Genomic DNA, 15,995 nt, shown 5'->3' with positions numbered 1-15,995 from the left:
ATTGCAGTGTTTTAGAGAGGCTCTTTCTTTTCCAAGATCCCTGAAGGCAGACAAGGTGTCAAATGGAGGGAGAAAGAAATGCTGAGGTCTGACACATGAGGGACTGGCTGCAAGTCTGTATGTCTTGTTGGATTCGTCGCTTCACTGAGAAGTTCTTCTACCTAACATCTAGTTCTTGCCTAACCTTCATTCCACTGAGCTGAACCATCATTGATATTAGCGGAGAAATGAAATGAGACAAAGCACCTGGGAAAGATTTTCAAAGAGATACAAATAAAATTAATAACTTGATTTAAATAACTCACCCTAGAAATCACTTGCACAAATCAAGTTAATTAATTTGGACTCATTTGCATAATCCATTGTCAATTAATATAGAAATTTTGTAGGAAAATAGACTTTACCCTTATGGCCCTCTATTAATGAGAAGAATTGGAGACAGAAAAACATACATAGAAGACAGAGAGAAGGAACTAAAGGAGGCCCTCACAAATAAGAGAACCCAGATCACATGGTTCAACAAGCAGATTCCACCATTCTGGTAACTCTCAGATAAGCCAGTTCTCAGGTAGGATCAACTCAACAGGAGCAAATGGTTACCACAGTTCTCTCTCTCTTTTTTTTTTGAATGAATTTTCTCTAAAGAGCATTTGTTGTTTTGGTCATTAGGAAACATAAATTAGGAGTTGAAAAGCATCCTTTGGTTTTCCGTATATTCAACTCCACATTTGATGCAGGAGGACCTACAACTAGAACATACAACTATATACTGAGGGGCTTTGGGGAGAAGAAGAAAAAAGAAGAGGAGAAAACAATAAAAGTCTTGAAAAGGATGTGGTCAAACCAAGAATCTCTCACACTGTTGGTGGGTGTAGAAATTGTTACAAATGTCTCCCAAACCTCTTTGGCACTACCAGCTAAAGCTAAAGAGGTGGAAACACGTCCCCCGAGAATTCCACTATTCCATATATAGCCAAGAGAAATTGGCATGTGTCATCAAAACATGTCTTAAATAGTCTCAAACTGAAAACAACCCATAAGCCTATCAACAGTGGAATGATTAAACTAATTGTTTTCTATTCAAACACTAGAGTCCTATACAGCAATGTGAATGAATGATTACCAGCAACATGCAGTAATAAATTCACAAACAACATAAGGGATGACAAAAAACAGAAATAAAAGAGTAAAGGCTGTATTTTTTTTCCATATAGATTGCAAAAGAGGGTAATGCGACCTGTGCTGTTAGAGGTCAGAGCAGTGGCTCCCCTGAAGAGCAGTGACTGGGAGGGATCATGATGGACTTCTAGGGGTCTGTCAGACGAAAGTCCCTTTGTTGAACTAGGTACTGAGAACAGAAATGTGAACTGCCCTTGAGCTAAGCACTTATGAACTGTGTTTGTGTCTTTAAATTTTTAAAACATATATCACCAATCAGAAAGGTGGGATATGGTGAGTAGATTAGCATCATAATGTCCTTATATTAAAAGGTGGGGTTTAAGAGTGTTAAATAGAAGGACACTGTGATTGGCTTTTATTTATGTTGACATTTCTAGGCAAAATTAACACAATGAGCATACAACTTTAAAAGAAAAGGGATCAATTATAATGAAGAATTATAATGTAGACATACTTGTAAATGAATAAAATAGAAGTTAGATAAAATAAGAAAATAAACGCTATTGACAGTGAAATGTATCAATTATTATATCAAAATTAACAGAACAATTACATGTTTTAAACTCAAACACTTTTTACTATGTTCATTGGATTTTTTAATAGATATGGCCAGATAATAAAATTAAAGTAGGAAAGTGAAAAATTCATTCTACGGAATTTTACCAATTAAACAACTAGGATAGCAATATAACATCAGATAACATACAGGTTAAGATTTGTCTTTATTGTAATTAGTACTATATTAATTTTCTCTGTACAAATTAATTTTCTGTACAAATTTCCGATATATTGAATGATTGATAACAAAGATAGTTGACTTTATATTTATATGAATATATACAGATATGCTCAAAATTCACACACGTATACATATACACACACAGATCACTCACAGACATATACATATACATATACACATATAATCACAATTATAGTTATGTGTGTGTCCACATGTTTTTTCTAATATTTGTTTAATGATATAATTTGTGTGAAATATTTAAGTATCTTGTGTGAGCTAAAAGATTGATTTCTTTTTGTCATGCAAGAACCAATATATATCCTTTGCCTCAAAATACCTTTGTAATTCAAGCTACTGAATTTTCAGTACTTTGCTTCAACTTCAGAATGGAAATACAGAGAAACCTATTTAAAAATCTCTCCTGAAATTAGGGAAATACTCACTTCACTCCTTGAAAATCAAGAAGTCACAAACTCCACATAAACAGAAATGGATTCATGTCTTTCCCTTTAAAATACCTTTCCCTACCACCCTCCAAATTTAATGCCCATCTATTTACTCGTTTTAGAGACAGGACAATGCAACTCCAAACCTCTTCATTGCCAACATGCCCAAATCATCTTCACCAAAGAGAAAACGCTGCTTTCTACAGATCCCAATTCCATGCAATTCGTGTCTTTAAAATTGTCCCACTCACATCATGTGATTTGATAATCAGCTAAAATCTAATTTTATGCTATCATTTGCTCCTCTATAGATTAATCTAGCCATTGGTATCTGAAACTGTTAAATGTTTAAACATGTTTTTCTCCAACCATAAGATCATATTTCAAATAAATGACTCCTGTTTCTTGAAGGATGTAATGTACAAAATTCATATTTCGCTCCAAAAAACTTTACTCATTGGCTAAATTTCCCCTCAAGCACCCTTGTCTTCAGTTCCAGTTATGGCCAACAACATGGTGTTCTATTTTTATGGATCTTTTCTAAAAATTTTATGCCTAGTTCATATCTGGGAAATTTGCTGTAATAGATTGAAGTTACAGCCTTCTCCAAAATGTCAAGATTATTTCAGGACATGGTGTTCATTGTTGCATGAATTGTGAAGTTCTCCACTGCAAGTATTAGTAGCACATCAATCACATGAGTTTTATCCATGATAATTATATGATACATTACAATTACTATTCCAACCTATTATTTATTTTGAAGAAGATGTTCAGCATGTCTTGTTAAAATTCTCTGGTCAGCGAGACAACTGTACTTAGGACTCTGAGGAGGATGAGTGAGTTATCTAATGAACATTGTAGAAATACAGATGATTTTCATATTTCTCATTAGATTAGGGGACTTTGTATTTTAAAAATTATTATTATTTTTTTGGGTGTGGAGAAGATAGGTCCAAAGCCAACATCTATTGCTAATCTTCCTCTTTTTGCTTGAGGAAGATTGGCCCTGAGCAAACATCTGTGGCTATTCCCCTATTTCATCTGTGGGATGCCTCCACAGCTTGGCTTGACAAGTGACACTTGGTCCACAACCAGGATCTGAATTTGCAAATCCCAGGCCACTGACGCAAAGCATGCTAAATTAACACTAGACTACTGGGCCGGCCTGAAGGATTTTGTATGTTTTGTCCAGGCAAAGCACAGCCTGGATACACTGGATTCACGGCTCATGAGCAGAATGGGACTGAGACTTGGGAAACAAAGAGTGCTTACTGAAGTGGCCTTCAGGAAGAACCAGTTGGGATTATCCAAAAGAGCCAAAAGTGCTTGAAAAATGGAGGAAAGGGTATTAAAAAGGACAAAGGTGCTCACCAGGAGAAGGACAGTTTTGGTAGCTCTGGACTCAGGGGAGGTTTTGAGGGAGACATTGGTCTTATGAAGTCTTTGAACTCTCTGCTTGTGCCTGTATAGGATGAAAACGATGGAGCCACTGGCCAAGAACATAAGCCCCAAACAGAAAACATCAGGGAATGACAGCAATGCTGCATATAAGTTGTCTCTGGCTTTGTCATGATGAACAGCAGAACAGTATCCAAAACTTTTTCTATTTGTGATGTTTTTGTGGCTCCTGTTGGCAGCCATAAACATAGGATAAACGATATTTATCAGCATGTGCAGCATCCAGCACAGGGAAATTGAAGGGACAATGCACCTGAGAGCTTTCACTTTAATCTCTGCCAACCTGGAGTTCCTGGGGCTGATGATGATGGCCTGGATGACACTCAAGAGGCAGGTGGTGCCAATGGACACACCCCTGCCCACTGCGCGAACATAGGGCAAAAATCTGCATTCCAAATCAGGATGAACAGGATCCACTCCAAAAGATGACAACGTATAGCGGATTCCACTAGCGAACAGGAGCAATAAATTGGCTACAGTCTGGTTCTTGATAATCAAATCTGTGGACCTTATCCTACACCCAGTCAAATAAAGGAAGAGATAATGACAAATAAGAAAGAAATTCCCCAGGATTCCAAATGTAGTCTGTAATAAGAAGATCATTCCTACCGCCAAATCCCTGGCAGCCATCCTATCAGTTCTCAACGCCTTATATGTGTCTTCTGAGCTAGAGGATCCTGCAGGGGAATAGGAGGTGTGGGCCACATGAATCATGTCAACAGAAATACAATATTCTCCACTTAGCAACAATTCCTACTTTGAAATAATTAAAGTTTTTTCTGTCCTTTAGAGGCTTCCAAGAATTGAAAGTAGAATCATTAATGAACACTTACTATGTATAAATTACTGCCATGAAGGTCACAGATGCAGTAATTTCTTTATTCCTCCCAAATTCATGAGGCAGTCACTGTTACTTTCCTTATAAAGACGAGGACAACAGAGAGCTTCAGTGTTTCATCTAAATTAACACACTGGTTGAGTACACAGTGGGGATTTTAACCTGGTAATCAAGTGGTGCATTTAATCCATAATACACTAAATTAATAGTTTTGTTCTTCAAATAAGCCAGATCTAAATTCAGTTTTGTTTTTCCACCTTGTCATTTCAACTTAGATTGGTGATATTTGATCTGAAATTTGGTAATGATGAGTTTTCATTTATTGATGAAGACTTATTTTAGGGGCAGATATAGACTTTGACTAAAGCTTTAGAGATCTTAATAAAAGGTAGATGCCCTAGCTGCAGGATAAAACTTCAGGATCCTGTCCCAGCACAAGTTTAGTTTAATGAATGCAAGAATGCCTCAACATTAGGATGGCAAAGAAAGATTCGTTTGCATTTATCTCAGGAACAAAAGTACAATACTCCGAGTCACAGGAAGTATGAGATAGAAACACTGATGCCTGATAAACAGTGTATGGTAGAAACAAATTATTACTAATTTCAAATCATATACCTGTCATTTATTCATACCTACATTCGATGAAGTTATTAGCAGGAATGCAAAATTTGTGAAAAATATTAAAGTACACTGTACACAGGCAACATGCAATGATGTGATGCTAAGGAAAAGAGCATGTATTGTATAAATTACCTACATTTTTGGGTGTTAAAATATATAGTGTTTAATATTTAGAAGCATCAGAAATATCAAAAGAAGGATTTGAGCCTAAAAATGTTTTCTGAACTTGTTATATTTTTTTAAATGCAGCTTACTCACTTTAAGTGGGAAAAGTCTGTCTATAACCAATAGAGACACTATCATGAAATCTGTTAAGCTCTTCACACACCCATTAGAGAAAACATTTCTTCTCTAGCAACTGCTAAAAGATACACTGTTTCTGCAAGGATCAAATGATCCTTGTAGGTTCATCATACTCTTTATTACAACAATTGAGGTACCCTCGGTGTACCTCTAGAAACCTGAAAATTATGTCGATGACTCCTGTAAGTAAGCTGAACAGCAGCTTGACACCTGAACTACAGTCCTTAAGCACATGGGAATCAAATTTTATATTACTCGGATTAAACCACAATAACCACTGTCCCTACCTTTGAGCCATGCTGGATTGCTGGAAGATCTAGGAACACATCTCTCTTGATATCTCTCTCAGTTTATCCTCAAGATTTATTCCGTCTTCATACCTGGCTTTGGCACTTGACCAGGTACATGAAAGAACATTTGCCTTGTCCATTACATTCACTTACCCAGATTCCTGATACAACTCCTTCTCTTACAGGTTCTAACTCTCAGATGAATAAATCTAAAACTCACCCATTTTTCCCTGCTGCTGGCATGGTGGGGTTAGCATGAAGGTCAAAGCAGTCAGTACATGTGTGACAGAGTTAGCTAGACCCTGATATATGAGTTTCTGATTCTGTGACCTCGGCTCCCCTCAGAACCGCAATTATCATTTCACTTGTAGCATCATTGGCAGTAACAGGCTTGGGAGCTGAGAATATTTTTTCAAAACTTTCTTCCCAGGTGCTAATTACCAAGAACAACTACAAGTTTCTAGCTAACATCCCTTAAGAGACTATTGGTGTATGTGTGGGAGGCATGGACATACTTTTCCGTGAACCCTGGAGGCAGACAGTGTCTCACATGGAGCAGGGCAGGAAATACTTAGGTCTCACATTTGATCGACTGGCAGTGGGTATGTGTATCTCAGTGGATGTTCTATTTCCCCCAGATGTTCTAGCTAAAGTGAGCTATTTTCTAACTTCACACAGCTAAGTTGCACCATCAGTTATGTTCAAAGAAATGTGTTTTAAAAAGGATGCAAGAAGAGGGACATGATACCAATAATTTACATTAGATGTCATTGCACTCATTTGCACACCTCAATGTCAATGAATGTGTAAACAGTAAGGAAACTCTACCAATACTGACCCTCACTTGTGATAGGAAGCAGAATCATACAAATATCCATGAAATAATGAGAGAAGTTTTTAAAACAGTCCCTCAGATAGAAAGCACCAGAATCAGATGCTTTAACAAGGAGATTCCACCATGCTTATAAGTATCAGATAAGCCAATGCTACTTCCTTAATTCAAGACCATCAAATTGTTAACACACTCTTCTAATCCGTTTTTTCACAATATTTTCAGTAAGAAACTATGTTTTTAAATTTAAGAAATATATTTTTGATTGGTCAGAACAAAATACAGTTATAAATTGCAAGTTGAATTTAATTCTCTAGGTTTTCCTACAAACAAATCAACTCTTTGATGCAAGTTCACAATGCTATCTATTATCCCCCCTTGTCAAGTCACTTGGCAGAGCCATAATGCTGGACAATCCATCTTACATACACTCATTTACACACAGAAGCAAAAACACTCATGCATGCACATTTCTTCACACTTTCAAACTTATAGTCACACATTCACATTCTTATATACATACACACTTACATGCTCTCACAATGTTAATTGCACACACAAAAAATAATGTACATATTGATCACATAAAATTTACACTTATATATGTAAACAATTATAAATACATACACTTCCATAAACTCACAATTACACTTCTTCATAAAATAACAGTCACCAAGCATGGGTATATCTAAATTACATGATATTACACAGAAGAATAGTTGCATTTCCAGACTTCTGGATGCCTGAAAAGGGGGGCCATGCTGCCCTCTATAGTTTTCATACCCCTGCAACAATCACAAGGGCCATATGTACTACAATGCACAGAACTTAAAATGTGCTGTGAGCATTGTCATCTTACATCAGGACACATACTGAGAAACTTGGGTTTTTTGCTGGAGTGACAGTATGTGAGTACGTGATAGAGTGGAGTAAGAATAGGCCACAGGACCAAGGAGACATAAGGATAATATGGGGGTGCCAAGAGCCAGGGGGCTTGGAGTTATGGAGATTACAGGGCAAGGGAGTGAACAGAAAGAGAAAAGGCAATGGTTTTTAATAATGTTGAAGCATTAAAGTGCAATGCTGCTGATGACATACAGAGAGGGCAAAGTGTACAAGGAAGGGAAGGCGGGGCATTTTGGTATCTGAAGAGATCAAGGAGGGATAGGATCAAGGGAATAAAAATGCTAATGGGGAGGGGAAGTTAATGTCAAAAGTGAGGAAATGCCAGAAGGGGCTTCATTTAAACACCATTGTTTGGAGGGAAGGCGAATTCAGTTTGGGCAGGTAGATCTTGGTAGATGATAACAGTTGAATTTAGGCAGAATGTGGGGAAAAGGAGATGGCACTAGGGGAAATGGTAGGCATAGGCATGAAGGCCAAATGGACAGAGGACAATGAGACAGTAAAGGTCAGTGAGCATGTGTGAGCCAAAAAGACAAGGAGAATGTGTCAGCAACTATAGAGTTCGATGTAATGAGTGCATGGTATAAACTGAGTTTCTGGGGCCACTGATGTTGCCTATGACTTCAGAGCTGGATGAATGAGAGTACCAGGGCATAGAAGTCCCAGCGAATGGGATGAGATATTGGAATTGAGAGCAGATAGAAGGCAAGAGAAAGGAAGGCATGCAAGACAGATTTTGCAGAGCTGACAAAGGCTGAGGTGGGTTAGACTGAGCTCCCTAGAATACTGGTCACAGAGATATGGAGGTGAAAAGGTCACAAGCTGAAGGTAGAGAGTGCAATACTGATGTCAAAAGTGTTCAATGGAGGTTGGAGTGTACGTGGAGTCATATTAGATGTCTAAAGGTTACAGATGGACAGATGTAGATGCACAAAAGGGCATAGAGGTAGAGTGCGAGGCTGGATGCGTCTAGGCATGAAGGAGGTGTCAGAGGGGAGACTGGAGGCCATGAATTGATTCCCTCATTTATCTATTCCCTCACTTAGGATCAAACATGAGGAGTCATGTACATTTCATTATTGAAATATATTTGACATATATTTCATCCAAGGTGTACATCATATTTATTTGACACATTTCTATATTGTAATATAATTGTCATTCCAGTGATAGCACCTCTATCACATCACCTAATTATCATTTCTTTACGTGTTTGGAGCAATTGAGATCTTGACTCTTAAGAAGTTTGATGACTACAATAAAACATTATACTCTGTATTCACTCTACGGTGCGATAGATATCCAAGACCTATTTGTCTACTAGCTGTAAGTTTGTAGCCATAAACCACATCTCTCCTGTTTCCCCAACTCCCTGTCCCTGGTAACCACCATTTGACTCTGTGATTTGATGAGTTTGGCTCTGTTGGATTCCACATGTAAATGAGATCACACAGTATTACTCTTTCGTTTTCTGACTTATCTCATGTAGCCTAGGGCCTTTGATGTCAATCCCAGTTGTTTTCAACTGCAGCATTTCTTTCTTTCCCATGACTGAATAATATTTCATATTATTCCACATCTTCTTTGTGCATTCACTCATTCACAGACGTTTAAGTTGTTCCATATCTTGGCTACTGTAAATACTATGGTAAATAGTGCAGCAATGAATATGCGGTTGCTGGTATCTCTTCAGGAACTGTTTTCATTTCCTATGGCTTCTAATTCCTGTTCAGGGGCAAAAGTCTGGCTCAAATAAAATGTTCCTGAATACTCCTCAAACTGAATCTACAGTAGAGAAGAGCACCAAATTTTGGGATGATCAATACTCAACACTATGTTATCTGTGCCTTTGTGGTCCCCTGTACAGTATCAAACAGCAGCTCTAACAGAAGCTGTTTACTAGCATCCAGTGTTCAGCGTTCAAAAAAGGTGCCAAATCATCTCTTCAAAAGGCCTGCTTGCAGATTCAAAAACTAGTGCCACAAGAATCTGTAGGTCCCAACAATGACATGAGGAAAATATCTTTCTTTATGTGGCAACTCTAAAACATAACACCTTATTCTAACCGTTATGTGCTCTCACAAGCTTATTTTTTAAGCTTTACCATAAAAATAATGTGTAATAAGATATTTTATGGACATAGTCTCCCTTGCATCTATCACATAAGAAACCATCACAAGCGGTAAACTGTGGAAATAGTTTTTAGATATATTGATAGTTTAAAAATACTATTTTATTGCCATAAATTTACTGGGCTCATAAAATACTATAGGCAAGTTTCCAATGTTGTATGTAACATAATGTAGATGGTTATGATTAGGACATCATAAACGAATTACGCAGTTCAAATTAAGGTTTCTAATCAGCTGATATTAAAATAGGCAGACTGTTCTCGGTTATCTGGTGGACCCAACATATTACACGAACTCTTCATGCAGAAAGAGAAGGCAGAGAGATGGGACAGAAGAGGTGATCAAAGGTTTGAAACATGAGGGATTTAACATGCTATTGCTGGAGTTGAAGATGGAGTGTGTGGGCACACGGGGCACTGTAAGAAGGAAATGAGTTGTGAAAACAACCTAAAAGATCCTGGAGTCTGTTCTTTCCCAGAGTAACGAGAATAGACACCAAACTACATGAAACCTTAATTTTGGCTTGTGAGACCTTAGAGTACTCAGCCGGGTCCCCCAGATTTGTGATCAAATATCTGTAAGAAAACAAATAGATTTTATCGAAACTTCCAGTTGTCTGCTTCAAATGTAAAGAATTTGTGTCTGTAAATTACACTTCAATAAAGCTGAAAAAAAGACAATGGATATTGTGTTAAGATGCTTATGTTTATGTTAAATTGTTACGTTCATAATATAAAAGTAGTACACACAGGACAAACTTAATGATAAAATATTAAAGCAGTAAAAGTATTTGTGAATTATCCATGGCTGATGGGATTTTGTTCTCCAGATGAAATTATTTTCATCACTGAGGTATATCCTCCCTCTTAGGCATTTTCAGAATATACCTCAAATTGTATTTGAAATTGCACTCCACACACAAACCACACGCGCACACACACAATTAACATAGGCTGTTTGGCTCAAGATGTCCATCGTAGAGAAGTAACGCTTTTCAAATTATTAAAATATGGCATTTCAGGATGAAGAAAGGACACGGCATCTGACCTTGAATTCAACATGAGATGGAAACAGAGACAGCCCCTTCTCTTTTTCTCCTACTTTCTTCCTCATTATCTTGAAAAGTCAAAAGGGCCTTATCTTGAGGCCCTATTTTTTTATATGGCATTAACATACCCAGTCCATTACGGCTTGAACTGTGTTTCCCAAAATGGATATATTGAAGTTTTCACTCATAATACCTCAGAATGTAACCTTATTCGGAAATAGGGTCTTTGCACTTGCACCTCCATTCCCTCAGTCTCCATCCTCTGTCCTTTCGCACTCCCCTACCCTTCCAGGGAGCTCAACCCAACACTCCTCACCTTCTTGCCTCCACATCCTCATTCCCACTTGACCTAGATTTGTTCCCATTTCAGTGACTTCAGCCCATATTCCCTGTCTTCTATGACCCCTCCCTCAAAGTCTCAGCCCTCAAACATTGGGTATTATTAGCTCCTCACATCCCTCGTTCATCCCCCTACATCTGCCCTTTTCCTCTGGGTGCTGTAGCCTCTTCAAATCCACTACCTCTCCAGCTGACTTTATCACCAGCAACCATCTTGTCTCCATGGGCGTGATGTCCCCTCTAGAAGGCTCCACCTCACCTTCCCACCTCTGTTTCTGTCTTGGACCATTAACTACATAGAGCACATTCATATTCCAACAACGTACGGTAATGCAGTTTGTTTCTTTTGTGTTTTAAATGTTATCTTGCCTCACTCATGAGGGCCTGTCTAGTAGGTGGTCAGTTTCCCTTCCTGAGCAGCTGATCAAGTCTACACTTCAAGCACTTCGCTAATTGGCTCCCTTTCTCTGGCCACATTGCACAGCTCTAATCACTCCAGAACAGGTAAGAGACAAATGGGGACATCTTTACTCTGGAGCCTGGGAAATTATTCCAAGCAGCCAATGCTTAGGGAGCCCCCAACCCTGACTAACCCGTCCCCCTTGCTATGATTCAGGTTGCTGGTAGCCTGTCCTTGGGTGCTGACCCCCATGGCCATACTTGTCTTTCTGAACTCTTTTGAAACTGTAAGTAATAGAGTTCTGCCTTGCATCTATCTAAGCACCATAGTGTTATTTTCCACCATCAGAAGAGTATTTCAATCTTATAAAACATATATGCCCCTTCTCACTGTGTTCTTTAACCCTTTGTTGACAGGAAATGTCCTGTGTCTTTTACTCGCCCTATCCCTTGACTCATGTCTTCCCACTGAACCCATCCCCATTACCCTCTTTGTCCCCATGACTGCTGTACCCCTTATCCCCACAGAGTCCAACATGCACTACACCTTTCAATTGTTTGCACACTTGGCCCTTTGTGCCCTTAAACCCCAGAGAGCACTTTACACACTCAGCAGTCTTCTAACTCCATGTGCATTTTCTCACTCTCTCTTCCTGAACTCTCCCACAAAACCCCATGCTGTCTGCACAATTATGTCCCCCTTCCTGTGCCCTATTTCTCACCACTTTTCTCTATCACCCATGTTCAATGCCGTTCCCCACACAATCCAACTGTCTCATCACACTCTCCCAGCCCCCACTTCACTTGGCGTATTTCTACTTCACCTCTCTCACGTCAGTACAAGACTTTATTGGGAGTTTGGAATTCCACAGTCCAGTGCTGGAATGGAGATACAGAACAGAGAGGAAAAGATGAAATAATTTTGAGAAGGATAAAGAAGTGCCTCAGCTTTTATCTGAATAATTTGCCAAGCTGAGAAGCAGGAGACGAATATAGATGTCATGACATTAGGAGACAAGGGATTTTGTAGAAAGGTTAGAAGAATGCCATTTTTGAGAAGAGTCTAGTGATTTTAGATTCTGGAAGCATCAAGAACTAGGATACAATGACAAACCTTCTGGGTCTATAATAGGAAGTCTCACACATGTGCAGTGCTTTATATTTACCAAGTGCTTTCACATGCAGAATTCTCTGTGGGACTCACAATATCCCCATGAGGAATGCTGGCAATGGGCCATCTTATGAGAAGATTCTGAGAATTAGGGAAATTAACAATGTGTCTCAAGTCAGAACCAGAAAGTTCCGCTTCGAAAACCAACCAATAGCTTTCTCACTACATCTCAAATCCCCCTAGTGTGGAAAACCCTTTGCAGACTCCATTATACTTTGATTCCCATGGATGGGCAGACCAAAGATTGGGAGAAGTGTCCCAGTTCTGCTTCCTTCCTTTGTCCTTTCTCTGAGGTCTCTGCCATCTGAGACAGTCAGGCTCCAAATGGTGACATTCTCAGAGATGGAGAACCTGGGACCCCAAAGAAAGGAGAGATTAAGGGGCACCCTTGGTGGTCCCAGTATTGAACAGACAGATTTTGTATTAATCTGCTAGAGATGCCATAACAAAATACAACAGCCTGAGTGGCTTAAAATATCGACATTTATTTTTTCACAGTTCAGAAGGCTAAAAGTTTAAGATCAACGTGTCAGTAGCTTTGGTTTCTTGTAAAGTCTCCTCCTTGGCTTGCCAATGGCCACCTTCTTCATGGGTCCACACACGGTCTTTCTCCTGTATGCACATAGGTCTGGTGTTTCTCAGTGTGTCCAAATTTCTTCTTATAGTGACACCAGTCAGAGTGTGGCACTGCCCATGCTACTGGACTCAGGTTAACTTAATCACCACTTTAAAGGCCCTATTTCTAAATATAGTGATGTTCTGAGATACTAGATTTTAGGGTTCCAATCTATCAATTTGGGATGACACAATTCGGCCCATCACACTGAGCCATCTGGACCACACATTCATGTCCTTCTCACATGCAAAATATACATGCCCCCATTTCCACATCACAAATGTCTTAACCCATCTGGCACCAATTCTAAGTCTCAAATCTCCTCTAAATATCAGCTAAATCAAGCATGTTGGAGACATGAGATACAATTCACTATAAGATAAAGTCCTTTCCATCTGTAAACCCGGGAAAACAGATAAGTTCTCTGCTTCCAAAACAAAATGGTCTAGACAGGCATAGGACAGACAATCTGATTCCAAAAGGGAGAAACTGGAAAGAAGAAAGGAGACACCTGTCCCAAGCAAGTAAAAAACATAGGAAGGCAAATTCCTATGATTTAAGGCTTCAGAATTATTCTCTTTGGCTGGACATTCTATCCTGTGGGTCCACTGGGCTGGAACGTACCTTCTGGACACTCAGGAGCAGCACTGACAGGAGGGGCCTTTGAAGGACAAACTTCATTATACTCTTATGCACACGCCTCCCACTGGCTGACACATAACATCCCAGGTGTCCATTTGTCCCTGTTCCTCTACCTCACATCATCAGAGTGTCTCAGGCTGATACTTGCAATTTCAACTTTTTGGCAATCATCCCGTAATTTCACTCAGAAACTTTGTCCGGAAGGACCAGGTGCCAGAGGACAAGTCTGTATATACACAACTGAATCAGAAATGAGTTTGGAAGACTCAGAATCAGAAAAGAGCAAGAAGCTAGAATGAACCATGTGTAAGGGATTAGAGTCAGAGACATTAGTAGGAACTTCTGTTAGCTTAACATCAACAGAGATGAATCCATACAGTCATATTTATAGGTATGTGTTCATGAATTTTTGTAGACACGTATACATTTACTTGCTCTTTGAGGTGAGAAGGCATAGATACAAAGACATCCCGGTACCAATGAGAACACCGACTGTCCATATCTTGGTTCATAACACCATTCTCTAAGAAAAGAAACCAGAACTCCCTTGACAAATGGCTGAATCTATGTCTAGGACAGGACACATACAAAGTAAGCCTTGAGCATTGCAGAGTACTATAAAGTGAGGAAATGCTAATTTTTTTTAGAAAAACCTTATACTGGGGTATGTCAAAGGAACCAAACAGTCAAGTGAAAGAGCTCCCCATGGCCACACTGGAAAATTTTGAGTAAAAATACAAGTTGTCTTTCAGTATAAGTAAAAGTATAAAATAGATATACGTGAGTCTATACTGATATAAATAAAATACTGAATTCATAAATAAATGAGAGAAAAACCTTTTCAGACAAACCTTTTCAGGAAGATTCCAAATATTTCATAGACACTATCATTAATGAGGTGGAACGTAACTTCCCACTGCTTAAGTGCGGGTTGCACATAGGAACTTCCCTCCAAAGTGCACAGGGGACAAAAATTGTAACTTCTCAGAGGGGTAACTTGACACACGCTACCTCACACATGTTAATACTGACAGGGATAAGGGATTTGGGTTATATATCTTTCATACAATGTGATGAAAAATGGCATTTTATCCCTATAGTCCTCCTCTTCTAAACCTGTAAGCCCACTCTAATCACAGGAAAAACATCAAACAAATCCCAGTTGAGCAATGATCTCAAAAATATCTGACCAGAACTCCTCAAAACTGTCGACATCATCAGAAACAAGGACAACGCAACAAAGTATCAGAGCCCCGTGGAGCCTAAGGAGACACGAGTATTAAATGTTATTTGGTATCTGAATAGGATACTGGAACATAAAAAGGAAAGAAGGTAAAAATAATGAAATCCAAATAAAATATGGACTTTACTTAATAAAAATGTATTAACTTTTATTCATTAATTATAATAAATGTACATAGGAATGTAAGATGTTAATCATCTGTGAAATTGAATGTGGGACACGTGGACACTGTTCCATCTTTGCAATTGTGGTAAATCTAAAAGTGTTCTAAAGTGAAAAGGTTATTAAAAAAATAAAAAGACTCATCCTATAGTCTTCTTTTGTTTTATTATGTCTCTCAGAATATGGACAACCAGGGGGACCTGGCGTTTCTCTTAGGGGAAAGAAAGACACATTCACATAATAAATAGTCAGCACAGACGTTGGATTTTGGAAATATGTTCACATGACCTTTCATACCCTTCATCTCTATCATTATCATAGAAGAAGCTGAGAGGATATAATACAGTTGAGGACAGACATAATTAGTCACTAAAGTATATAATCAAGAATATAGACAAGTAGTATGTAAAGAACATGGTGTCAGACTACTGGTCCAATTATTTTTGTACCTGATGCAATAAAAGGCACACCATGGCCAGAGTACAAATGATCCAGAATGGTTAAAACATAACACAGGTTATACTCAAGATGAACAGAGATGTGATGGAGAAGAGTTGGCTGAAAGTGTTAACAGGTGAGGCACAGTTTTAGCTCTAAGAGGGAGAATGAGCAGTCTGGCAAATAG

At 38.7% G+C, this 15,995-nt stretch overlaps 1 protein-coding gene and 1 long non-coding RNA gene across 2 annotated transcripts in view; both read right to left on the bottom strand.

Moving 5' to 3' along the window:
• The window catches only part of LOC103554208 (uncharacterized), a 142,041-nt gene that overhangs the window by 26,855 nt on the left and 99,191 nt on the right, over window positions 1-15,995 (bottom strand). The gene's annotated exons all lie outside the window — the stretch shown is intronic.
• LOC103564668 (vomeronasal type-1 receptor 4-like) lies at window positions 3,520-4,539 on the bottom strand. Its single transcript, XM_008540556.2, has one exon. It carries the CDS (start codon window positions 4,537-4,539, stop codon window positions 3,520-3,522), a length of 1,020 nt encoding a protein of 339 aa, XP_008538778.2.

This window comes from Equus przewalskii, chromosome 9 (assembly GCF_037783145.1).
Source record: "Equus przewalskii isolate Varuska chromosome 9, EquPr2, whole genome shotgun sequence".
NCBI lineage: Eukaryota > Metazoa > Chordata > Mammalia > Perissodactyla > Equidae > Equus > Equus przewalskii.
Note: the sequence above shows the minus strand (reverse complement) of the source record. Positions and strands in the feature narration are given on the sequence as shown.